General features: G+C 42.9%; 1 protein-coding gene across 2 annotated transcripts in view; it reads left to right on the forward strand.

The window, feature by feature from the left end:
• LOC132384107 (neurexin-1-like) overlaps nt 1-26,589 on the forward strand; it is a 1,241,271-nt gene that overhangs the window by 525,635 nt on the left and 689,047 nt on the right. For both annotated transcript variants that reach the window (XM_059955449.1, XM_059955450.1), the window contains 2 exons: nt 20,284-20,665; nt 26,383-26,573. In XM_059955449.1, coding sequence (XP_059811432.1) covers nt 20,284-20,665; nt 26,383-26,573 — 573 coding nt within the window. The remainder of the gene's footprint in view (nt 1-20,283; nt 20,666-26,382; nt 26,574-26,589) is intronic.

Raw genomic sequence — 26,589 nt, forward strand, 5'->3', positions numbered from 1 at the left:
AATTAGAGCACATGGTATTGGGGGTAGGGTACTGACATGGATAGAAAATTGGTTGGCAGGCAGGAAACAAAGAGTAGGGATTAATGGGTCCCTTTCAGAATGGCAGGCAATGACTAGTGGGGTACCGCAAGGCTCGGTGCTGGGACCACAGCTATTTACAATATACATTAATGATTTAGATGAAGGGATTAAAAGTAACATTAGCAAATTTGCAGATGACACAAAGCTGGGTGGCAATGTGAAATGTGAGGAGGATGTTATGAGAAAGCAGGGTGACTTGGGCAGGTTGGGTGAGTGGGCAGATGCAGTTTAATGTGGAAAGATATGAGGTTATCCACTTTAGTGGCAAGAACAGGAAGGCAGATTACTATCTGAATGGTGTTAAGTTAGGAAAAGGGGAAGTACAACAAGATCTACGTGTCCTTGTTCATCTGTCACTGAAAGTAAGCATGCAGGTACAGCAGGCAGTGAAGAAAGCTAATGGCATGTTGGCCTTCATAACAAGGGGAGTTTAGTATAGGAGCAAAGAGGTCCTTCTGCAGTTGTACAAAGCCCTGGTGAGACCACACCTGGAGTATTGTGTGCAGTTTTGGTCTCCAAATTTGAGGAAGGACATTCTTGCTATTGAGGGAGTGCAGTGTAGGTTCATGAGGTTAATTCCCAGGTTGGTGGGACTGTCCTATGTTGAAAGATTGGAGCGACTGGGCTTGTATACACTGGAATTTAGAAGGATGAGAGGGGATCTGATTAAAGCATAGAAGATTATTAAGGGATTGGACACACTGGAGGCAGGAAACATGTTTCCAATGTTGGGAGAGTCCAGAATCAGGTGCCACAGTTGAAGAATAAGGGGTAGGCCATTTAGAACAGAGTTGAGGAAAAAATTTTTCACCCAGAGAGTTGTGGATCTGTGGAATGCTCTGCCCCAGAAGGCAGTGGAGGCCAATTCTCTGGATGCTTTCAAGAAAGAGTTAGATAGAGCTCTTAAAGATAGTGAAGTCAAGGGACATGGGGAGGAGGCAGGAATGGGGTACTGATTGTGTATGATCAGCCATGATCACAGTGAATGGTGGTGCTGACTCAAAGGGCCAAATGGCCTACTCTTGCACCTATTATCTATTGTCTATCCTCTCCACACCATATCTAGTCCTTTCAACATTTGGTAGGTTTCAATGAGGTCCCCCCACATTCTTATAAATTCCAGTGAATTCAGGCCTAAAGCTGCCAAAAAGTCCTCGTATGTTAACTCCTTCAGTCCCAGAATCATCCTCATGAACCTCCTCTGGACTCTTTCCAATGACGACACATTCTTTCTGAGATATGGGGCCCAAAACTATTGGCAGTACTCTTAGGTACAACCTGATTAGTGTCTTATTGAGCCTCAGCATTGTCTCCTTGCTTTTATATTCTATTCCCCTTGAAATAAATGCCAACATTGCATTTGCCTTCTTTACCACAGACTCAACCTGTGAATTAACCTCCTGAGAGTCTTGCACAGGGACTCCAAAGTCCATCTGCACCTCTGATGTTTGAACCTTCTCCCCATTTAGATAATAGTCCACATGATTGTTCCTTCTACTGAAATGCATTATCATACATTTCCCAACACTCTATTCCATCTTCCAATTTGTCTAAGTCCTGCTGCAATCTCATTGCTTCCTCAGCACTACCTACCCCTCCACCTATCTTCATATCATCCGCAAACTTTGCCACAAAGCCATCAATTCCATTATCTAATTCATTGATAAACAATGTGAAAAGAAGCAGTTCCAATACTGAGCCCTGAGGAACACCACTAGTCACTGGCAGCCAACCAGAAAAGGCCCCTTTTATTCCCATTCGCTGCCTCCTGCCTGTCAGTCAAGTCCACTATCCATGCCAGTATCTTTCCTGTAAAGCCATAGGATTTTATCTTGTTAAGCAGCCTCATGTGAGGCACCTTATCAAACACTTTCTGAAAATCCAAGTAAATGATAACCACTACCTCTCTTTGTCCACCCTGCCGGTTACTTCCTTGAACTCTAACAGATTTGTCAGGCAAGATTTCCCTTTACAGAAACCATGCTGACTTTGACTCATTTTATCAGTAGTTTCTTTCTTTTCAAATCTTTTTATTATTATTATTTAAAAATAACACAGGTACATCGAAGTAACAACACTCACAATGCCTCAAAAAAAAAGAAATTATCTTAAAGATTGAAATTTTTTTGTGAATTAAAAAAAAAACCTACTAAGCAAGAAAAGTGAGAGAAAAAAGAAACCCATTGGGGGTACAACCCTGGAGCCACGTGTCATACAGAAAGCTTCTAAAAATAAACATCAAACCGCCAACAAGAAAGAAAGATATATAAAAAAAAATTTACACTTAGATTATGGAGGAAATCTATCAGTTAACTGAGATGATAATAATGAGCAAATGGGCCTCATCTCTTCTCAAAATCAAATAAAGGTTCAAAGGTTTGACTTCTAATTTTCTCCAAGCTAAGACACAGCATCACTTGAAAGAACCATTATGACAAAGTAGGAGCTGATATATCTTTCCATTTCAACAAGATGGCCCTCCTAGCTGTCAATGTAACAAACGCAATAACATGTGGGTCAGACACAGAAATACCATGGATATTTTAATGAATTATTCCAAAAAGCACAGTCAATTTATTAGGTTGTAAGTTGATTCTGAGTGCTTTAGAAATTGTTGAAAAGTCTGACTTTCAAAACTGTTTTAAAATAGAACATGACTAGAACATATGTGTCAGTATAGCTATCAGTTTTACATCTATCACAATACTTGTCAACATTGGGAAATACTTTAGAAAGTCTCTCCTTCGTCAAATGGTAATGATGTACAATTTTACATTGAATCAGTGGATGACTAGCACAGATCAAAGAAGAGTTAACCAGCTTCAGAATCCGCGTCCAGTCCTCCCATATAAAAGTCAAATTGAGTTCCTTCTCCCAATCCTGTTTAATCTTAAGTAAAGGCCACTTATCCCATTGTAATAATAATTTATAAATTCTTCCAATAGAACCTTTCATCGAAGGGTTCATATTCATAATAGTATCTAACAAGTCAGCCTCCAATGTGTAAGGAAAATTACTTAAATATTTTTGTAAAAAAAGTCTAACTTGAAGGTATTGTAAAAAGTGTGAATATGAGAGAGAATATTTATCGACTAATTGTCCAAAAGACATCAATCTGCCTTCTTTAAATAAATCCAAAAAAGAATTAATACCTTTAGTTTTCCAAAGGAAAAAAATTGGATCACTCCAGGAAGGTTTAAAGAAGTAATTACAATAAATTATACTACAAAGTTTAAATCTTTTAAGATTAAAAAAATTGCAGAACTGGAGCCAAATTTGTAAAGAGTGCATAACCATAGGATATGGGTTCAAATTAGCAACTTTAGCTAATTGTATAGGTAGAGCAGCTCCTAATAATGAAGTTAAATAAAACTGTTTCACAGCTCTCAGTTCCAAGTCTACCCAAATTGGGCGATTATTCCTATCACCCTATTATAACCAAAAGGACATATATCGCAAATTAACAGCCCAGTAATACATTCTTAGATTAGGCAAAGTGAGACCTCTGTCCTTTTTCAACTTTTGTAAATGACATTTACTAATTCTTGGTCTTTTATTATCCCAAATAAAAGATGGAATAATAGAATCAATCCGATCAAAAAAAACAGGAATATTCTGAAATAAATATGAACATTTTGTTAAAATCATCATTTTAACTACATGAATATAACCAACAAGTGAAGATATAAGTGGGCTCCATCTACTAAATGAGTACTTCATAGAGTCCACTAGAGGTGGAAAATTGGCTTTATAAAGATCCTTATATTTTTAGTAATTATGACACCTAAATATCTAAAAGAATCCGTAACTTTAAAAGGAATATTATCATAAATAGAGACAGATTCATTTAAAGGAAGTAATTCACTTTTACTAAAATTTATTTTATATCCTGACAAATCTCCAAATTTGTCAAATAATTTTAGCAAAGCAGGAATAGATTCTTCAGGCTTAGAGATATATATATATACCAATAAATCATCAGCATAAAGAGAGATCTTGTGCATGGTCTCATTCACAAAAATCCCATGAATATTTTTGGCTTCACAAAGAGCAATAGCAAGGGGTTCTAATATTAAGTTAAATAACAAAGGACTTAGTGGACAACCTTGTCTTGTCCCCTGTGATAGCTGAAAAAAAGGAGACCTACAGTTATTAGTGACAATAGTAGCAATAGGAGCTTCATATATAATTTTAATCCAATTATTAAAATTAATACCAAAACCAAATTTTTCTAAAACATTAAATAATTATTTCCATTCGACTCGATCAAATGCTTTTTCAGCACCCAAAGATATAACGCATTGTGGAGTTTTAGAAGAGGGCAAATATATAATGTTAAATAGTCTCCGAACATTTGAAAAAGAATAATGACCCTTTAGAAAGCCTGTTTGATCTTTAAAAATTATTTTACCCAAAATACTCTCCAACTGATTGGCCATTATCTTTCAGAGAATCTTAGCATCAACATTCAATAATGAAATAGGTCTGTATGAGGCACAATCAGTAGGATCTTTATCCTTTTTGAGAATTAAAGAAACAGAAGCCTCAAAAAGTAGAGGGTAAATCACTTTTCACAAAGAATCTTTAAACATCTCCATGGAGAAAGCAATTTTCCAAATTTCTTATAAAATTCTACTGGATAACCATCAAGTCCTGGGGCCTTACCAGATTGCATTGAAAAAATAGCTTTATGAATTTCGGATTCAGTAATTTGGGCATCGAGAGCTTTTTGATCCTCAGCAGAAATTTTAGGAAAAGCAATCTTTCGTAAAAATGCATTCTTTTCAGAAGAATCTACTGGACATTGAGATCTATAAAGTTCAGTATAAAAATCTTGAAAAATCTTATTAATTTCTTCATATTCCCAAGTCAGGGTACCATCCTTTCTATGAATTTTCAAAATTTGCCTCTTGGCTCCAGCTGATTTAATTGACATGCAAGTAGTTTATTATTTTTATCTCCAACATATAAAATTGGCTCTTTAACTTAAGTTGATAACCTTCAATTGGATGAGTTAATAATAGGTTATATTGTGATTGAAGTTCCACCCTTTTTTAAAAATGTCAATATTAGGGGAAGTCGCATAGATATTACCTAAATCTTTAATTTGTTTTGAAATTTTATCTAATTCTGCTTTGGTCTGTTTTTTGAGTTTAGCTGAATAAGAAATAATCTGACCATGTAAAAATGCTTTAAATGTACATGTAATTAATTTGGACATACTTCCTATATTATTAAAAAGAAAAAAATATTTTATCTGGCTTTCAATAAAACTGATAAAATCAGAATTTTGCAATAAAGTCTGAGACATGCACCATGGTGGACGGGCAAAAATGACGACATCAAACTCAAAGGACAAACTCAAAGGCGCATGATCAGATATAGCAATGGCATCATATTCACGGTTTTTAACATTAGGCAAAAGGTGGGGATCAATTATAATATAATCAATCCTTTAATATTTTTTATAGACATACGAAAAAAAGGAATATTCTCTGTTATCAGGGTGCAAATGCCTCCGTAATTCAATCAACCCAAAGTCGGTCAAAAAGGAGTTAATAACTGACACAGAACGATTTGGAAGACGCAGATTAGTTGAGCTCTTGTCAATCATAGGATTTAAACAACAGTTAAAATCCCCACCCTTTATCAACATATATTCATTTAAATCCGACAATAAAGCAAATACTTTTTTAAAAAAAAAAGGATCATCTAAGTTAGGACCATACAAGTTGACCAAAACAATCTTTCTATTACAAATCACTCCTTTAACAATTAAAAATCTACCATTAAAATCTGATTCAATATCCTCTTGAGTAAATATATTTGATTTAATAAAGATAGATATGCCTTTAGTTTTACTCTGAGAAGTAACATGGAGCTGTTATCTATTCCACCATCCAAAAAACCTATTTTGATCTCCCACCCTGATATGCATCTCCTGAGCAAAAATTCTATCAGGTTGGAATCGATTAATAATATTAAAAGTCTTTTTTCGTTTAACAGGATGATTCCAACCACGTACATTCTATCTTATTACATTAATCCGTTTAACTGCTATACTATAATTTTATTCTAATTTACTTTATACATGTGCAGAATACATACCAATATGGGATTATCAAAGATGGCGGTGATGAAGACTACAACCATATAGAAAACATACATGCTCCGGAACCACTCAATGGGGAAAAAGCTCCTAACTCTAAACCCACCCACCCACCCTCCCAAAAGCCCGAAAAAAAAGGCAAGTGAACTAAGATAGAATACAAAGCCATGGGCCGCTCTGTCGGTCTTGTCTCTCCCTTCCCCCAGCCAGTACACAAAAAAATAAAATGACCTTGCAAGAAAGACAGTAACGTCTCAACAAAGGAGAGTGTTTACATTCCATCATGTATTAAACAAAAGAAGAACCAAAATAATATAGTCTCTTAGAGAGAAAAACCAGCGCCATCTTAAGTTTAGCTTTAAATCTCTAAGAAAACTTTAAATTCGGTTATAGGACTCTACAATAAAACAGATAAAAAACAGATATTTAATCAAACTAAATTTACAAAAGTATTAATTAGTAATATCATAAGTAACTAAACCCTCCCAGATATATGTATAAAAAGAAACCTTATTAGTAGGAAAAAACTACCAATTAGTAAATTAAGAAACAACAAAAAGAAACATCAAACCAAATATTAGATAAAAGGAACAAATTCTTTTATCCTCTTTTCTCAGTCAAATATCTAATTAGCCATTTAAACAGTCAAACTTGAACTGTAAATCTTCTTTCCAAAAAAAATCCAATAGGATGTAACGATGAGCAAGTTTTCTTATCTTCTTTTATTAATCTCTCAATAAAATATCCAGATAGCCTTCATATATCTTCATAAATCTTCTTTTTGAAATGTGAATAATATACAGATAATCAAACAGCTTTTCAGATAGTTCATTCGGTAATAGCATCAGTGACAGTGACAGGTAGAGCCTGAACAAAATCCAGTGCAGCTTTTGGGTCAAAGAAAATGCGTGGAGAAGAATTAGGAGGAAAAACTTGCATTCTTGTCAGGTAACTCAGAGGGAAATAGTTTCTTATCATATGCTTGTTTCATTACCAAAGCAAATCTTGATCTTTGTTCCACTACATCTTTTGGATAATCTTCATAAAAACGGAGCTCAGACTCGTTGAATTTGAAAACTCTGTTTTCTTGCCTGTCGCATTATTTGATCTTTAATTTTAAGGTGATGAAAACAAACCAAAATAAATCTTGGTCTGCTTGAATCTTTAAATTTTGAAGTAGACATCTATTTGCTCTTTCAATAGCGGGCAGCTGTGATAAAATAGTCGGAAGTAGAGTATGAAAAAGCTTACCAAAGTAAACCGTTAAGTCTCCATTTTCAACTCCTTCTTGCAATCCAACAATTCGTATATTGTTTCAGCGAGACCTAGTTTCCAGGTCTATAATCTTATTTTGATATTTTTCCAAACGGGTTGTAGTTTCAGACAATTTTTGCTTAGTTAACTTCAATTCCTCTTCATGTTTAGTAACTTGAGTTTCCACATCTTTGTTTTCCCAAAAATAACTTCATTTCATTATTATTCTTTTCCAGTTGATCTTTAATTGCCCTATTTTGATCTTGAATTGAATTCAGTGTCCAAACAATATCTTCAGCCCATGATGGCATTTCATCAGATCTTTCCTTCGGGATCTTTCCTTTTTCATTACCTTTGTCAGTAGATTCATGCGGATTCTTCCCACTTCTCGTAGACACAGACATATTACTCCCCTTCAAGAAACAGCAATTAAAATTATTAAATTCAAAATTTAAACTGGGGGGAGAGAGAGAAAACTAAGAGCAGCACAAAATTACTCTACCCTATTGACAGACAGAGGCAGTTCCTTTATCAATAGTTTCTAAGTACCCCGAAACCTCATCCTTAATAATAGGCTCCAACACTTTCCCAACCACTGAGGTTAGGCTAACTGGTCTATAATTTCCTTTCTTTTCCCTTAAAGAGTGGAGTGGCATTTGCAATCTTCCAGTCCTCTGGGACCATACCAGAATCAAATGATTCTTGAAAGATCATCTCTTCAGCAACCTCTCTCGGGACTCTGGGATGTAGTCCGTCTGGCCCTGGTGACTTATCCACCGTAAGACTGAGTTTGCTTAGCACTTTTTCCTTTGGAATAGCAATGGCACTCACTCCTGCTCCCTGACACTCAGGGGACACTGGCACACTGCTAGTGTCTTCCACCGTGAAGGCAGATGTAAAGTACCCATTAGGTTCATTTGCCATTTCTTTGTCTGCCATTACTACCTCACCAGCATCATTTTCCTGTGGTCCCATATCAACTCTCACCACCCTTTTACTCTTTATATAACTGAAAAAAAACTTTTGGTATCCTGCTTTATATTATTGACTAGTTTACCCTCATGTTTCATCTTTTTCCCTTATTTTAGTTGCTTTTAGTTTGATTTTAAAAGCTTTGTAATCATCCAACTTTCCACTCTCTTTTGCTATGATACATACCCTTTGCTCAACTTTTATGCGGTCCTTAACTTCCTTTGTCAGCCACAGTTGCCTACCCCTGCCATTTGAGAACTTCCTCTGTGGGATATATCTATTCTGCACCTTGTGAACTATTCCCAGAAACTTCAGCCATGTCTGCTGTGCTGTCATCCCCGCCTTTATCCCCCCTTCCATCCACCCGGGCAAACCTCTGTAATTCCCTTTATTCCATTGCAATACAGATGTATCAGAGGGCAATACAGAGTTATGCCTTTCCCTCTCGAATTGCAATATGAATTCAATCATTATGTTCACTGGCTCCTAAGAGTTCCTTTACATTAAGCTCCCTAATAAGATCTGGGTTATGACACAACACCCAATCTAAGACAGCCTTTCCCCGAGTAGGCTCAGGCACAAGCTCCTCTAAAAAACCATCTCATAGGCATTCAACAAATTCACTCTCTTGTGATCTGACACCAACCTGATTTTCCCAATTGCCTTGCTTATTGACATCCCCCATTACAATGGTGTCATTACCCTTATTATATGCCTTTTCCAGCTCCCTTTGCAATCTCAACCCCACATCCTGGCCACTATTTGGAGGCCTATGTATGATTCCCATGATGGTTTTTTCACCCTTGCAGTTTCTTAACTCTATCCACAATAATTTGACATTCTGTGACTCTATGTCACCTCATTCAGCCACGACTCAGTGATACAATCTCTAATTGCACCACAAGTTCATCCACCTTATTCCAAATACTACACACATTTAAATTCAATACCTTCAGTCCTGCATTCTTCACCCTTTTGAATTTTGCCTCTGTGGTACAATTTGACTCTTTACTCTGTCTACATTTGTACCCAATCATTGGCTTGTTCCTTCCTTACATTCATGTTACACCCATCATCTACTTGTAAACCTGCTGGTTCATCCTCAGCTCTGTCATCCTGGTCCCTATCCCCCTGACATATTAGTTTAAACCACTCCCAACAGCTCTAGTAAATCTTCCCGCAAGAATATTGGTCCCCCTCTGATTCAAGTGCAACCCGTCCCTTTTGTACAGGTCCCACCTGCCCCAGAAGAGTTCCCAATGATCTAGAAATCTGAATCCCTGCCCCCTGCTCCAATTCTTTAGCCATGCGTTTATCTCCTACCTCATTCTATTCCTATCCTCACTGTCACGTGGCACAGGCAGCAATTCTGAGATGACTACCCTTGAGGTCCTGCTTCTCAGCTTCCTTCCTAACTCCCTATATTCTTTTATCGGGATCTCCTCCATTTTTCTTTGTCGCTGGTACCAATATGTGTAATCCTCACCATCCCTTTTCAGGATATAACCATATAACAATTACAGCACAGAAACAGGCCATCTCGGCCCTTCTAGTCCGTGCCAAACGCTTACTCTCACCTAATCCCACTGACCTGCACTCAGCCCATAACCCTCCATTCCTTTCCTGTCCATATCCCTATCCAATTTTGCTTTAAATGACAATACGGAAACTGCCTCTACCACTCTCTGAGTAAAGAAATTCCCCCTCGTGTTACCCCTAAACTTTTGCCCCCTAAGTCTCAACTCATGTCCTCTTGTTTGAATCTCCCCTACTCTCAATGGAAAAAGCCTATCCACGTTAACACTATCTATCCCCCTCAATTTTAAATACCTCTATCGTCCCCCCCAACCTTCTACACTCCAAAGAATAAAGACCTAACTTGTTCAATCTTTCCCTGTAACTTAGGTGCTGAAACCCAGGTAACATTCTAGTAAATATTCTCTGTATTCTCTCTATTTTGTTAATGTCTTTCCTATAATTCAGTGACCAGGATGTTGTGGATGCGACCAGAAATATCTCGGACCCTGGCACCTGGGAGGCAAACTATCTTTTTCCTTTTCTTTCCTTTTTCATGTCCACAGAATCCCCTACCTGTACCCCTGACTATAGAGTCCCCATTTACTGCTGCCATCCCTGCCCTTCTGAGCCATAGGACCAGATTCAGAGCCCGAGGTATGGCGACTGTTGCTTCCCCCAGGTAGGAAATCCCACCGCCCTCCCCTCCCCCCACAACAGTACTTAAAATGGAGTAGTTATTGTTGAGGGGGATGCCACAGGGGTGCTCGCCACTATCTGATGTTCTCCCTTCCCTCCCCTGCCAGTCACCCATTTATCTGTCTCCTGTAGCCTTGGGGTGAGTACCTCCCTGTAGCTCCTGTCTATCACTGCCTCACTTTCCCTAACAAGCCGAAGGTCATTGAGCTGCAGCTCCAGTTCCCTAACACCGTCTCTAAGGAGCTGCACCTTGATGTACCTGGCACAGGTGTGGCCATCAGGGAGACTAGGAGTCTGCTGAAAATCCCAGAACAGAATCGTGCCTCTGTAGACATGCCTCTTATTCTCTCTGGAGTTTAATAAGGAATGAACTTACCTAGACTCTGCCAGTCCTCAATGAAGCCTTGTTGAGCCAAAGCCTTCCTATTCTGCTTCAGACAGCAACCACTCCCACGATGACCGCTCTGCTAGGTGGTACCTCTCTTTTATAGAGACGGGCTTTCCTGGTCAAAATCTTCGTCAGACCTGAGTGGGAATGCTCCTGTTGCTTGTGCACAGTACTCCAATCGAGGACTCCCGTTGGAAAACTTGCTGCTTTTTCAAGCTCTTTTTCGGGCCTGTGTAGGAACACTCCTGTTGCGTCTGCACGGTACTCCAATCCTAAGTTCAAAGTGAAGTTTATTATCAGAGTACATACATGTCACCACATACAACTCTGAGATTTGTTTTCCTGTGGGCAAACTCAGCAAATCTATAGAACAGTAACTACAAACATTTGTAGAAACAGGTTTAATGAAAGAGCAAGAGCATAGAAGACAGTGAACTGTGCAAATGCAGATATAAATAAATAACAATAAATAGTGAGAGCTTGAAATAGAGTCCTTAAAGTTAGATCATTGGCTGTGGGTGTTCCTCTACCAGTCAGCACACTTTTCACAGCACATCTATAGAAGTTTGCCAAAGTTTTTGAAGGTTTCTGGAGCTCCCACTTTTTGGTTTTCTGCTGAACTCCCTATATTCTATCTTCAGGATGACCTTTCTCTGACCATAACTTCTGGCTGTTCACTCTCCCCCATTACAATGCTGTGGATCTGACTGAAGACATCCCTGACCCTGGCACCTGTAAGGCAAAGAGCTCCTTTCTGCTCCTCTGACTATAAAATCTGTGCACTCCTCTTCTCCCCCTTTCCCTTCTGAGCCACAGAGGCAGAGCCAGTCCCAGGTTCTGGCCCCTACACCCCTCCCTGTCACTCCTTCCCATCTCTGTAAACCCGTTTCAGACCCGAGACACCTCCCCAATTCTGTAACCCCTTCTGGCTCCTACACATCACCCTGTCTCTGTGAAACTCTCCAGCCTCTACATCCCTTCCACCTCTACCCCTACACCACTCCCCATCTCTGTAATCACCCCTCCCTGTCTCCGTAACCCCATCTGACCCATCACCCAGCGGCCCCTACACCCTCCCCGTCTCTATAACCCCTCCGGTTGCTGTGTGCTGAGAGATTTTCTTATTGCCGAATCGCTGGAGCAGCTGCAATTAGTCGTGTGGCCACGGGATGGCAGCGCTGCTCCACCGGAGAGATGATGAACCTCCGAACGGCTCTCTCGGTTTGGAGAGAAGAGTGGGGAAAAGAAACAGCAGGAAGCCACTCGGCCCCTCGAACCTTTTCCCACCCATCTGCCATACAGTCACAGCACACAGAAACAGGCCCTTCTGCCCAGCAGACGCACGCCGATCACAATTCCTATCTCTGTCCCATTTGCTGGTGTTTGAGCCTTATCCATTTAAACTGTTCCTATCTATGCACCTGCCCAAGTGTCTTTTAAATATTGTTCATGTACCTGCCTTAACTACTTCCTCTGTCAGGAAATGGACCAATCTACGTGTGAAGAAATTACTCCTCAGATTAACATAGAATGTAGAGCATAGAAAGCCTACAGCACAATACAGGCCCTTCGGCCCACAAAGTTGTGCAGAACATGTCCCTACCTTAGAAATTACTAGGTTTATCCATTACCCTCTATTTTACTGACCTCCTGTACCTATCCAAAAGTCTCTTAAAAGACCCTATCGTATCCGCCTCCACCACTCTGCTGCAAGCAGTCTATTCCACACACTCCCCACTCTCTGCGTAAAAAAAACTTACCCCTGACACCTCCTCTATACCTCCTCCCCAGCACCTTAGACCTGTGTCCTCTTGTGGCAACAATTTCAGCCCTGGGAAAAGCCTCTGACTATCCACATGATCAATGCCTCTCATCATCTTATACATCTCTTTCAGGTCACCTCTCATCCTCCGTCGCTCCAAGGAGAAAAGGCCGAGTTCACTCAACTATTCTCATAATGCATGCTCCCCAATCCAGGCAACATCCTTGTAAATCTCCACTGAACCCTTTCTATGGTTTCCACATCCTTCCTGTAGTGAGGCGATCAGAACTGAGCACAGTACTCCAAGTGGGGTCTGACCAGGGTCCTATATAGCTGCAACATTACCTCTCAGCTCCTAAATTCATTTCCACGATTGATGAAGGCAATACACCATATGCCTTCTTAACCACAGTGTCAACCTGCGCAGCCGCTTTGAGTGTCCTATGGACTCAGACCCCAAGATCCCTCTGATCCTCCACACCGCCAAGAGTACTATATTCTGCCATCATACTTCACTACCAAAATGAACCACTTCACACTTATCTGGGTTGAACTCCATCTGCCACTTCTCAGCCCAGTTTTGCATCCTATCAATGTCCTGCTGTAACCTGTGACAGCCCTCCACACTATCCACAACACCCCCAACCATTGTGTCATCAGCAAACTTACTAACCCATCCCTCCACATCTTCATTCAGGTCATTCATAAAAATCACGAAGAGCAAGGGTCCCAGAACAGATCCCTGAGACACACCACTGGTCACTGACCTCCATGCAGAATATGACCCTTTACAACCATTCTTTGCCTTCTGTGGGCAAGCCAGTTCTCGATCCACAAAGCAAAGTTCCCTTGGATCCCATGCCTCCTTACTTTCTCAATAAGGCTTGCATGGGGTACCTTATCAACTGCCTTGCTGAAATCCATATACACTACATCTATTGCTTTTCCTTCATTAATGTGTTTAGTCATATCCTCAAAAAATTCAATCGAGCTCGTAAGGCACGACCTGCCCTTGACAAAGCCAAATTGACTATTCCTAATCATATTATATCTCTCCACTTGCTCATAAATCCTGTCTCTCAGGATCTTCTCCATCAACTTATGAACCACTGTGGTAAGACTCACTGGTCTATAATTTCCTGGGCTATTTCTACTCCCTTTCTTGAATAGGGGAACAACATCCGCAACCTTTCAATCCTCTGGAACCTCTCCCGTCCCCATTGATGATGCAAAGATCTTTGCCAGAGGCTCAGCAATCTCCTCCCTCTCCTCCCACAGTAGCCTGGGGTACACCTCATCTGGTCCCGGCGAATTATCCAACTTAATGCTTTCCAAAAGCTCCAGCACATCCTCTTTCTTAATATCTACATGCTCAAGCTTTTCTGTCTGCTGCAAGTCATCACTACTTTCACCAAGATCCTTTCCATAGTGAATACTGAAACAAAGTATGGTACTTATTAAGTACCTCTGCTATTTCCTCTGTTTCCATACACACTTTACCACTGTCACACTTGATAGATCGTATTCTTTCATGTCTTATCCTTTTGCTCTTCACATACTTGTAGAATGCCTTGGGGGTTTTCCTTAATCCTGCCCGCCAAGGCCTTCTCATGGCCCTTTCTGGCTCTCCTAATTGCTTTCTTAAACTCATTCCTGTTTGCCTTATAATTTTCTAGATCTCTAACATTAGTTAGCTCGCCGAACTTTTTGTAAGCTTTTCTTTTCTTCTTGACTGGATTTATTACAGCCTTTGTACACCACGGTTCCTGTACCCTACCATAACTTCCCTGTCTCATTGGAACATATCTATGCAGAACTCCACACAAATATTCCCCGAACATTTGCCACATTTCTCCCATACATTTCTCTGAGAATATCTGTTTCCAATTTAAGCTTCCAATTTCCTGCCTGATAGCCTCATAATTCCCCTTACTCCAATTAAATGCTTTTCTAACTTGTCTGTTCCTATCTCTCTCCAATGCTATTGTAAAGGAGATAGAATTGAGATCACTATCTCCAAAAAGCTCTGCCACTGAGAGATCTGACACCTGACCAGGTTCATTTCCCAATACCAGAGCAAGTACAGCCTCTCCTCTTGTAGACTTATCTACGTATTGTGTCAAGAAACCTTCCTGAAACCTCCTAACAAACTCCACCCCATCTAAACCACTTGCTCTAGGAAGATGTCATTTGATTTTTGAGAAATTAAAATTTCCCACCATGACAGCTCTGTCATTATTACACCTTTCCAGAATCTGTTTCCCTATCTGCTCCTCGATATCCTTGTTACTATTGGGCAGCCTATAAAAAACACCCAGTAAAGTTATTGACCCCTTCCTGTTCCTAATCTCCAGCCACAGAGACTCCGTAGACAATCTACATGTTGTCTATCTACAGGTAGACAATCTACTGGGTTCACCTTTTCTAATAAATTTCTCCCCTACCCTGGGGAGAAGACTGTGACCATCCAGTCACCCCTTGGCCTGCTTGATCCTGGAGAAACCGTGTCAGCTTGTCCAGATTTTGTTAGAACACAGTACAGTACAGGCCATTCATCCCACAATGTGCTGACATTTTAACCCACTCCAAGATCAATCTAACCTCGCCCTCCATTTTTCTATCATCTATTTGTCTATCTAGGGGTCTCTTAAATGTCCCTAATGAATCTGCCTCTACCACTGCCCCTGGCAGGGTGTTCCACACACCCAGCACTCAGTGTAAAAAAAAAACACCCACCTCTATCATCCCACCCCCTCATATGTTTCTCTAGTCACTGTAAACAGAAGTCCTCTCTTACTAGCAATGTCTTCCCTTCCAACCCAGGGTTCATTTTGTCTGGATTTATCCCTCTTGTTTCTTGTTCCATGCACCCCCTCCTGACCAGGTTTTATACCACCCAGCATCTGGGCCATGCTTTCTTCTCTGAGACCTCTGTTGAAGAACCTCGCCCACTCCTGCCTCCCCAAGCGGCTTCCTTTGTGGTTTCTGCCCTCTTGTCCACCTGAAGAACGTTTCATAGGAAACCAGCAGAGATCCCACCACCCAGGCCATGCTCTCTTCTCACTGCTGCCGTCAGGTAGAAGGTACGAGAGCCTCAGGACTCAAGAACAGTCCCTAACCCTCAACAATCAGGCTCTTGAACAAAAAGGGATAACTGCACTCAGTTGTCCATCCATTGAGATGTTCCAACAACCAATGGTCTCACTTTATCTCATTATCGCATGTTCTCGTTTTTTGTTGCTATTTATTTATATTTGCATTTGCACAGTTTGTTGTCTCTGCATTCTGGTTGATCTTTCACTGATCCTGTTACCATTGTACAGGTTTGCTGAGTGTGCCCTCAGGAACGTGAACCCCAGGGTTGTATGTGCTGACGTTTATGTACTTTGATAATACATTTACTTTGAACTTCAAACATTTCTGGATTCCCTTTACAGTGTGAGGCTTCCTCAAGCTGGATCTGTGAGTACAGAGCACAGAAATCTGGGTGAAAAAACAGGAACAGGTTAAGCTTCTGTGGGCATTGGCGGCTTAAATCTCGTCATTTAGAAACATGGAAAAGGGGGGTAGCAGTAGATCACTTAGCCCTGACAGCCTGGCCCACCCACATTGAAAATTGAACACAAGAGATTCTGCAGATGCTGGAAATCCTGAGAGAGGGGGAGAGAGAGAGAGAGGGAGACACACACACACACACACACACACACACACACACACACACACACACACACACACATACACACACGATTAAAATGGTCGGGGGAGGGAAAAGAGAAGGTGATAGGTGAAGCCAGGTGGGTGGGAAAGGTCAAGGGCTGGAGAGGAAGGAATTTGACAGGACAGCAGAGTGGATCATTGGAGAAAGGGAAGGAGGAGGGGCATCAGGGAGAAGGGATAGGCAGGTGAGACATGCTAAAAGGCCTGAGTGGGGAATAGCAGGGAAGGGGAGGAGAAAAAGTTTTACCTGAAGGAGAAATCGATATTCTTGCCTCCATGTTACCCAGACAGAATGTAAGATGTCATTCCTCCACCTTGAGGCAGAAGAGGAAGTCCAGATTGGGAAAGGGGGATGAGAACTAAACATTGGCCACAGAGAAGTTCCACTGCTGGCAGATGGAGAGGTGCTTGACAAAGTTGTCCCCCATTTTACGTCAGGTCTCACCAATGCACCATACACAGTAGGCGGCCCCAGCAGATACGCAGGTGACGTGGTGCCTCCACGTGGAAGGACTTTTTGGAGCGCTGAGTGGAGGTGAGGGAGGGGGTGACTGGGCAGGTGTAGCACATTGACTGCTTGCAGGGATAAATGCCTGGAGGGAGATTAGTGGGGAGGGATGAATGGACAAGTAATCCCTGTGGAAAGTGGAGGGTTGTGAAGTTTGATGTGGTTTGAGGTGTCGGGTTGTTTAGATAGTTTTGGAAGGTCTGGGGTTACTTGGAGATGGTATTGTGGAGGTTTGGGATAAAATAGAGAACAGAACAGCAAAACACCAAGCCCTTCGGCCCATCTACAACAGAGCAACAGGCCCTTTGGTCCATCTACAACATGGACCAGTACAGCCCAGGAACAGGCCCTTTGGCCCATCTACAACATAGTACAGCAGAGCAACAGGCCTGTCCACCCTCAATGTCATGCCAAACTAATTAGATCAGTAATCAAATGCCCAACTTTCTACGTGATTCCATTGCCCATTCATCCCTCTCTGCTACACATAAAGTAACGTTACCACAAATAAATTAACAAATAATAAGGTGTATTTACCACACAAGTTAAACAGTAAAACTACTGGCCCTGTATACATGGTGAGACCTGGGTAGTGCCAGGGAGTTCAGTGTCTCACGGTCTGGGGGAAGAAGCTGTTTCCCATCTTCACAGTTCTTGTTGTAATGCTATGGTTAGCATTACGACCCCCCTGTTGGTCGGGGGTCAGAGAGATTGAGGGACATATGGGAGGGATCACTGATGTGCCACACCTGCCCCTTCACCTCCTTTCTTACCCCCATTCAGGGTCCTGAAAAGTCCCTGCGGGTGGGACAACACCTTACCTGCAAGTCTGTCCGCAGCATTTATCCAGAACTCCAGTCAGGTCCAATGTAGGCACAAAGTACACTGCAGATGCTATGGTCAAATCAACACGTACAACCAAGCTAGGTGAACTCAGCAGGTCAGACAGCATCCGTTGAAAGGAGCAGTCAACATGTTGGGCCGAGACCCTTCATCAGGACCAATGTAGATCCAATGTAGACTGGGGAACGGCTTCATCGAGCTCCCATCGCAACAGGTGTCAGCCTAAAACACTGGCTGTTTATTCCTCTTCAGAGATGCTGCCTGGCTTCCTGAGTTCCTCCAGCTTTGTGTGTGTGTTGCCCAACTAACCAAGTCCCTGCTACCTTCAGAATTCCACATCCTTCCATTCCTTCCCATTCATGTGTCTATCTAACTGTCCCTCATGTATCTGCCTCTACCACAACCCAGGGACCATATTCCAGGCATCCACCACTCTCTGTGTAAAAACAACTTGCCCCTCACACCTCCTTTGAAATTACTCTCTCACCTTCAATGCCTCTGGTATTCAACCCTTGGAATCTCTGTCTACTCTATTGATACCTGTCATAATCTTATAAACCTCTATCAGATCTTGCCTCAGCCTCAGTCATTCCAGAGAAAACTACCCAAGTTTGTCCAGTCTCTCATGATGGCACGTTCTCTAATCCAGGCAACGTCTTGGTGACCCTCTTCTGCACCCTCGCCAAACCCTCCCTGTAATGGGGTGACCACAACTGAGTATTAGTTCCAGCTGCAGCCCAACTCAAGCTTTTTAAAACTGAAAAATAACTTCACAGCCCTGGAACTCAATTCCTCAACTAATAAGGCAAGCATGCCATATGTCTAATTAACAAACATCTACCTTATCAACCCTTTTGCAGAGATCTATGAGCTGAGACCCCAAATCCCCCTCTGTTAAGGGTCTTCCCTGTATCTTCACATGTGACCTATGAAAGGGCAACCCTTCACATTTGGCCGGGTTAAACTCCATCTGCCATTTCTCTGCCCATATTTGCAACTGATCTATATCCCCACTTTATCTTTGCCAGTCTTCGATGCCATCCGCAAGAAAAGGTATGGAACCCTGTGGAATGTCTCTAACCATAGACCTCTGACCAGAATACATCCCATTGACCAATTACCTTCTGTCTTCTATAGATAAGCCAGTTCTGAACCCAAACGGCCAATTCAGCATGGCTCCCATACGTCTTAATTTTCTGGATGAGTCTCCCATGAGGGACCTTGTCAAATGTCTTACAAAAATATATGTCGACAACATCCACGTGTATCTTACAAGTCTTAAAAATGACATCATATCTTGTCATAAGATATGGCTTGTCCCATAGAAAGCCATGCTGACTGTCCCTAATTTGACTAATGGTTTTCCAAATGCTCATAAATCATCTCATCGCTAAGAATTTCTGGAGTAGCTTCCAGTAGCTCACTGATGTGAGCCTCACCAGTCTATAGTTTCAGGATTATCCCTGAATCCCTAAAATTGCATTTACTTCTCGCCCATCCACTGGGACCTCGCCTGTGGAGTACTTTGAGATAGCTTCATAGGGTTGGAGATGATTTGGGATGGGTTGGTCATTAAGAAATTGAGGTGGCTTGAGATAATTTGAGATGGGTCTGTTGGTGAAGAATTTGAAGTGGTTTGAGATGTTTTGGGGTGATTTGGTTGGTAAAGGGTTTGAGACAGGTTGGTTGGTGAAGGGTTTGAGGTGGCTTGAAATGATCTGGGATGGGTTGGTTGGTAAAGGGCTTGAGGTGGGTTGAGATGGGTTGGGTGGTTTATGGTGGTTTGAGGTAGGTTGGGATGGGTTGGTTGGTTAGCGGTTTCAGGTAATTTAAGATGACTTGGTAGTAGAAGGTGATTTATGATGATTTGAGGTGGTTTATGGTGGTTTGCGATGGGTTGATTTTCAATTGTTTGTTGTAGTTTGGGATAGTTATACAATAGTTCAATAGTTCCATTTAATACCAAAGAAATGGATACAATGTACATCCTGAAATTCTTGTTCTTCACAGACACCCACAAAAGCAGGTCTGCCCCAAAGAATGAGTGACTGTTTAAACGTGAGAACCCCCAAGCCCCCCCACACACAAGCAGCAGCAAAGAACCGATCCTCCCACCCCCCGCACCATCCATTTTCACAAAACAGCATCAGCACCCTCCACCCACCCACCAAGCAAGCAACAGCAAGGCCATGATCTGCGGTACAACAAAAAAACAAATCGCTCCCCCGACAATTCGAAATGTCATAGGCTCGCTCTCTCTCCCTCACAAAAGGAAAAAGAGGCGTCCTCTTTCACAGTGCGAGGGGAGACATAACAAAACAACTTGCTGATTTATGGTGTTAGAAGTCAGTTGTGCTGCCTTCTTTTCCCTCGAGTTCTGCGACCCGAGACTCGGCCGCAGCTTTGCCCGAAAGGTGTTGTGTTGTTCCTTTCAGGGCAGATGGCTGGCGACCACACCAGGTTGGAGTTCCACAACATCGAGACGGGCATCATGACAGAGAAACGCTTCATATCCATCGTCCCCTCCAACTTCATCGGCCACTTGCAGAGCCTCAGCTTCAACGGCATGCACTACATAGACCTGTGCAAGAACGGTGACATCAGCTACTGCGAGCTCAACGCCTTCTTTGGAATGCGCGACATCATCGCCGACCCTGTGACCTTTAAAGCCAAGTCCAGTTACCTGGCGCTGGCCACTCTGCAGGCGTACACCTCAATGCACCTCTTCTTCCAGTTCAAGACCACGGCGATCGATGGCCTTATCCTCTACAATGGTGGAGATGGAAATGACTTCATCGTGGTCGAGCTGGTCAAAGGGTGGGTCCAGTCAAACTTACACCTCCTTCCCCCTGTGCAAATCAATTCAACTAGTAATCAACTACCAACTGAACTAACCCCTTCCATCTACACAGCATCCATTCCCCTGCATTTCCTCCAGATTTAAGTGTCTGTTTAACAGTCCCTTAAACACTTGACTCTATAATACCTCTCACTACTGTACCTGCCTCTAACATACCTTCTAAATTGTACCTGCCTCTATTGTATCTGCCCCTGTCGTACCTGTCCCACCATGCCTACCCCCGCCATACCCGCCCCTGTCCTACCTGCCCTCACTGTATCTGCCATACCTGGCAGCAAATTCCATATAAATTGGGATGGACGTCATCGTTGTACAGAAAGTGTAATCCAGGATACTACAGCACAGGGACTGGTAGTTTGACCCATTATGTCTGTGCTGAACACAGTGTTAATTAATCTAAATCCCTTCTGCCTGCACTTAATCTATATCCCATCTTACTGTGTACGTGAGAACTGGAATTGGTTTATTATTGTCCCATGGTTGGTGATACAGTGAAAAGCTTGTCTTGCATACTGTTCATACAGATCAGATCATTGCACAGTGTAATGAGGTAGCACCTGGTAAAACAGTGACAGAATGCAGAATAACTAACAGCTTCTTAACCACCTTTGACTGTCTGCCTCCTCCACCACCCCTGGCAGCTCATTCCACACACCCATCACTCTCTGTGTAAAAAACCACTTGCCCGCACATTTCCTTTAAACATTGCTCCTCTCACCTGAAATGCCTGCCGTCTGTTAGTGGATATTTCCACTCTGGGAATATGAGACCACCTATCTGCCCTTTCCGTGCCTCTCATAATCCAAAAAACTTCCAACCATCAAAATACACACACTTAAGCCCATTGTTCCCATGGTATTTATCAGTGTGTTCCTGTCTGTTCCTACTGGCTCAGAGATTTACCTTCCTGTCCCTCCCTCCACTTTCTGACCCGGTGCTTCATTTCGTAGCCCTCTGCCAAACTAGTTTAAATTCTCCCAAGTAGCAGCAGTGAACCTCCTGGCCAGGATTTGAATTGAATTGACTTTATTACTTACATCCTTCGTATACACGATGTGTAAAAACCTTGATGTAACATTCCGTCTAAATGTGCAATTATAGTAATTTATAATAAGTAGTATGTACAACAGGATTGTCAATATAACATAGGAGTACAGTTGTGTCAACATGAATTAATCAGTCTGATGGCCTGGTGGAAGAAGCTGTCCCGGAGCCTGTTGGTCCTGGCTCTTGTGCTGTGGTACTGTTTCCCAGATGGTAGCAGCTGGAACAGTTTGTGGTTGGGGTGATTCGGGTCCCCAATGATCCTACAGGCCCTTTTTACACACCTGTCGTTGTAAATGTTCTGAATGGTGGGAAGTTCACAACTACAGATTTGCTGGGCTGTCGGCACCACTCTCTGCAGAGTCCTGTGATTAAGGGAGGTACAATTCCCGTACCAGGCATTGATGCAGCCAGTCAGGATGCTCTCAATTGTGCTCCTGCAGAAAGTTCTTAGGATCTGGGGCCCACACCAAACTTCTTCAACCATCTGAGGTGAAAGAGGCGCTGTTGTACTTTTATCACCACACACCACACGTGTTTATGTCAAGGAATTTAAAGCTGTTCACCCCCTCAACCCCAGATCCATTGACATCAATAGGGGATAGCCTGTCTCCATTTTCCCTGTAGTCCACAACCAGCTCGTTTGTTTTTGATACTGGTTCCCCTCCAGCTTTGGTGAAATCTGTCCCTCTTTTACAGCTTGTCCCCACCCGAGGAACAATGACCCAGGAACGTGAAACCCAGCCCCTTTGCACCAGTCCCTCAGCCACCCATCCATCTGTACAATTATCCCATGACTAGCACTTGGTACTGGGAGTAATCCGGAGATTACTACCTTGGAGGTCCTTCCCTTCAGCCTCTTTGCTAACTTCCAGTGCTCACTGCACAGGACCTCTTCCCCCTTCTGCCTGTGCCAATGTACACCACGACATCAGGCTGCTCACCCACCCTATTGAGAGTATTCTGCAGCCATTCTTAACCTTTCCTCTTCATGTACCTGTCCATATCCCTCTGAACCTTTCCTATCTGTGTAACTGTCCATATCCCTCTAAACCTTTCCTATCCGTGTACCTGTCCATATCCCTCTAAACCTTTCCTATCCGTGTACCTGTCCATATCCCTCTGAACCTTTCCTATCCATGTACCTGTCCATATCCCTCTAAACCTTTCCTAAACGTGTACCTGTCCATATCCCTCTAAACCTTTCCTATCCATGTACCTGTCCATATCCCTCTGAACCTTTCCTATCGGTGTCCATGTCCGTATCCCTCTATACCTTTCCTGTCCGTGTACCTGTCCATATCCCTCTGAACCTTTCCTATCTGTGTAACTGTCCATATCCCTCTATACCTGTCCATATCCCTCTAAACCTTTCCTAAACGTGTACCTGTCCATATCCCTCTAAACCTTTCCTATCCGTGTACCTGTCCATATCCCTCTAAACCTTTCCTATCCGTGTCCCTGTCCATATCCCTCTAAACCTTTCCTATCCATGTACCTGTCCATATCCCTCTAAACCTTTCCTATCCGTGTACCTGTCCATATCCCTCTAAACCTTTCCTATCCGTGTACCTGTCCATATCCCTCTGAACCTTTCCTATGTGTACCTGTCCATATCCCTCTGAACCTTTCCTCTCCATGTACCTGTCCATATTCCTCTATACCTTTCCTATCCATGTACCTGTCCATATCCCTCTGAACCTTTCCTATCCGTGACCCTGTCCATATCCCTCTAAACCTTTCCTATCCATGTACCTGTCCATATCCCTCTAAACCTTTCCTATCCGTCTCTCTGTCCATATCCCTCTAAACCTTTCCTATCCGTGTACCTGTCCATATCCCTCTGAACCTTTCCTATCCGTGTACCTGTCCATATCCCTCTAAACCTTTCCTATCCGTGTACCTGTCCATTCCCCTCTAAACCTTTCCTATCCATGTACCTGTCCATATCACTCTGAACCTTTCCTATTCGTGTCCCTGTCCACATCCCTCTGAACCTTTCCTATCCGTGTCCCTGTCCATATCCCTCTGAACCTTTCCTATCCGTGTCCCTGTCCACATCCCTCTGAACCTTTCCTATCCGTGTCCCTGTCCATATCCCTCTGAACCTTTCCTATCCGTGTCCCTGTCCATATTCCTCTGAACCTTTCCAATCCGTGTCCCTGTCCATATCCCTCTGAACCTTTCCTATCCGTGTCCCTGTCCATATCCCTCTGAACCTTTCCTATCCGTGTCCCTGTCCATATCCCTCTATACCTTTCCTATCCGTGTACCTGTCCATATCCCTCTGATCCTTTCCTATCCATGTACCTGTCCATATCCCTCTGAACCTTTCCTATCGGTGTACCTGTCCATATCCCTCTAAACCTTTCCTATCTGTGTCCGTCCATATCCCTCTAAACCTTTCCTATCGGTGTACCTGTCCATATCCCTCTAAACCTTTCTTATCTGTGTCCGTCCATATCCCTCTAAACCTTTCCTATCTGTGTCCGTCCATATCCCTCTAAACCTTTCCTATCTGTGTCCGTCCATATCCCTCTAAACCTTTCCTATCTGTGTCCGTCCATATCCCTCTGAACCTTTCCTATCCGTGTCCCTGTCCATGTCCCTCTGAAACTTTCCTATCCATGTCCATGTCCCTCTGAACCTTTCCTGTTGGTGTCCCTGTCCATATCCCTCTAAACCTTTCCTATCCGTGTCCCTGTCCATATCCCTCTGAACCTTTCCTATCGGTGTACCTGTCCATGTCCCTCTGAACCTTTCCTATCCGTGTCCCTGTCCATATCCCTCTGAACCTTTCCTATCCGTGTCCCTGTCCATATCCCTCTGAACCTTTCCTATCCATGTACCTGTCCATATCCCTCTGAACCTTTCCTATCCATGTACCTGTCCATATCCCTCTAAACCTTTCCTATCCGTGTCCCTGTCCATATCCCTCTGAACCTTTCCTATCCCTGTACCTGTCCATATCCCTCTGATCCTTTCCTATCCATGTACCTGTCCATATCCCTCTGAACCTTTCCTATCCCTGTACCTGTCCATATCCCTCTAAACCTTTCCTATCTGTGTCCGTCCATATCCCTCTAAACCTTTCCTATCGGTGTACCTGTCCATATCCCTCTAAACCTTTCCTATCTGTGTCCGTCCATATCCCTCTAAACCTTTCCTATCTGTGTCCGTCCATATCCCTCTAAACCTTTCCTATCTGTGTCCGTCCATATCCCTCTAAACCTTTCCTATCTGTGTCCGTCCATATCCCTCTAAACCTTTCCTATCGGTGTACCTGTCCATATCCCTCTAAACCTTTCCTATCTGTGTCCGTCCATATCCCTCTAAACCTTTCCTATCTGTGTCCGTCCATATCCCTCTAAACCTTTCCTATCTGTGTCCGTCCATATCCCTCTAAACCTTTCCTATCTGTGTCCGTCCATATCCCTCTGAACCTTTCCTATCCGTGTCCCTGTCCGTGTCCCTCTGAACCTTTCCTGTCGGTGTACCTGTCCATATCCCTCTAAACCTTTCCTATCTGTGTACCTGTCCATATCCCTCTAAACCTTTCCTATCTGTGTACCTGTCCATATCCCTCTAAACCTTTCCTATCCGTGTACCTGTCCATGTCCCTCTGAACCTTTCCTATCCGTGTACCTGTCCATATCCCTCTAAACCTTTCCTATCGGTGTCCCTGTCCATATCCCTCTAAACCTTTCCTATCCATGTCACTGTCCATATCCCTCTAAACTTTTCCTATCCGTGTCCGTCCATATCCCTCTATACCTTTCCTATCCGTGACCCTGTCCATATCCCTCTGAACCTTTCCTAATCATCTATCTGTTCAAGTGTCTTTTAAATGTTGTTAATGTAGCTGCCTCAACCACTTCCTCTGGCAGCTCGTTCCAGATACGGATCACCCTCTGGGTGAAGAAGTAGTCCCTCAGGTTCCTATTCAATCTCTCCCCTCTCACTTTAACCTGTGCCCTCTGATTTTTTTATACCCCACCCCTGGGGAGAAGCATCTAACCATCTACGCACTCTCTACCCCTTCATAGTGTTATCAGTCTCTATAGTGTCACTCCTAGTCTCAGTGAGAACAATCACAACCTGACTGATCTCCCGTTATGGCTCCCTTTATGGGCACCAGCTCTACTCACAAAGCTCCAAGAGCAGCCTCACCATGATTGTGATTCAGTGCAGAATCCCAAATTAATCATGGGATAATTTATAAAGACCAGTTAACCGGTTGGACTTTGGGAGGAAACCCACACAGACCCAGGGGGAAAGTATAGTTTCCTTACAGGCAGTGGTAGGAATTGAACCCAGGCTGCCTGTGCTGTAAAGTGCTGTGCTAACCACTACGCTACCATTACATCCAAGCTCAGCACACCATAAAGATTCTGCAGATGCTGGAAATCCAAAGTAACACACATAAAATGCTGGAGGAACTCAGCAGGTCAGGAGGGGAATAAACAGTTGACACCTCTCTTACACTCAGCACCTTGCACATTGAGTTGAATCATTCCAAGGGAGAGTAGATTTTCTCCTCATCTATGGTAGGGATGAAGAGATGGAGGAAGCAGAAAGAGGTGGTTAATGTGGAGGTAGAACATGGCCTAATGTGGTGTTTCGTGAACAGGTACCTACATTATGTGTTTGACCTGGGCAACGGGCCCTCCCTGATGAAGGGCAACTCTGACAAGCCCATTAACGATAACCTGTGGCACAACGTGATGGTCTCCCGAGACTCAAACAACGTCCACACCCTGAAGATCGACTCGCGGACCGTCACCCAGCATTCCAATGGAGCCCGCAACCTTGATCTGAAAGGTAGGAAGGAGCCGGA

The sequence above is a fragment of the Hypanus sabinus genome, chromosome 31, assembly GCF_030144855.1.
Source record: "Hypanus sabinus isolate sHypSab1 chromosome 31, sHypSab1.hap1, whole genome shotgun sequence".
Classification (NCBI taxonomy): Eukaryota; Metazoa; Chordata; class Chondrichthyes; order Myliobatiformes; family Dasyatidae; genus Hypanus; species Hypanus sabinus.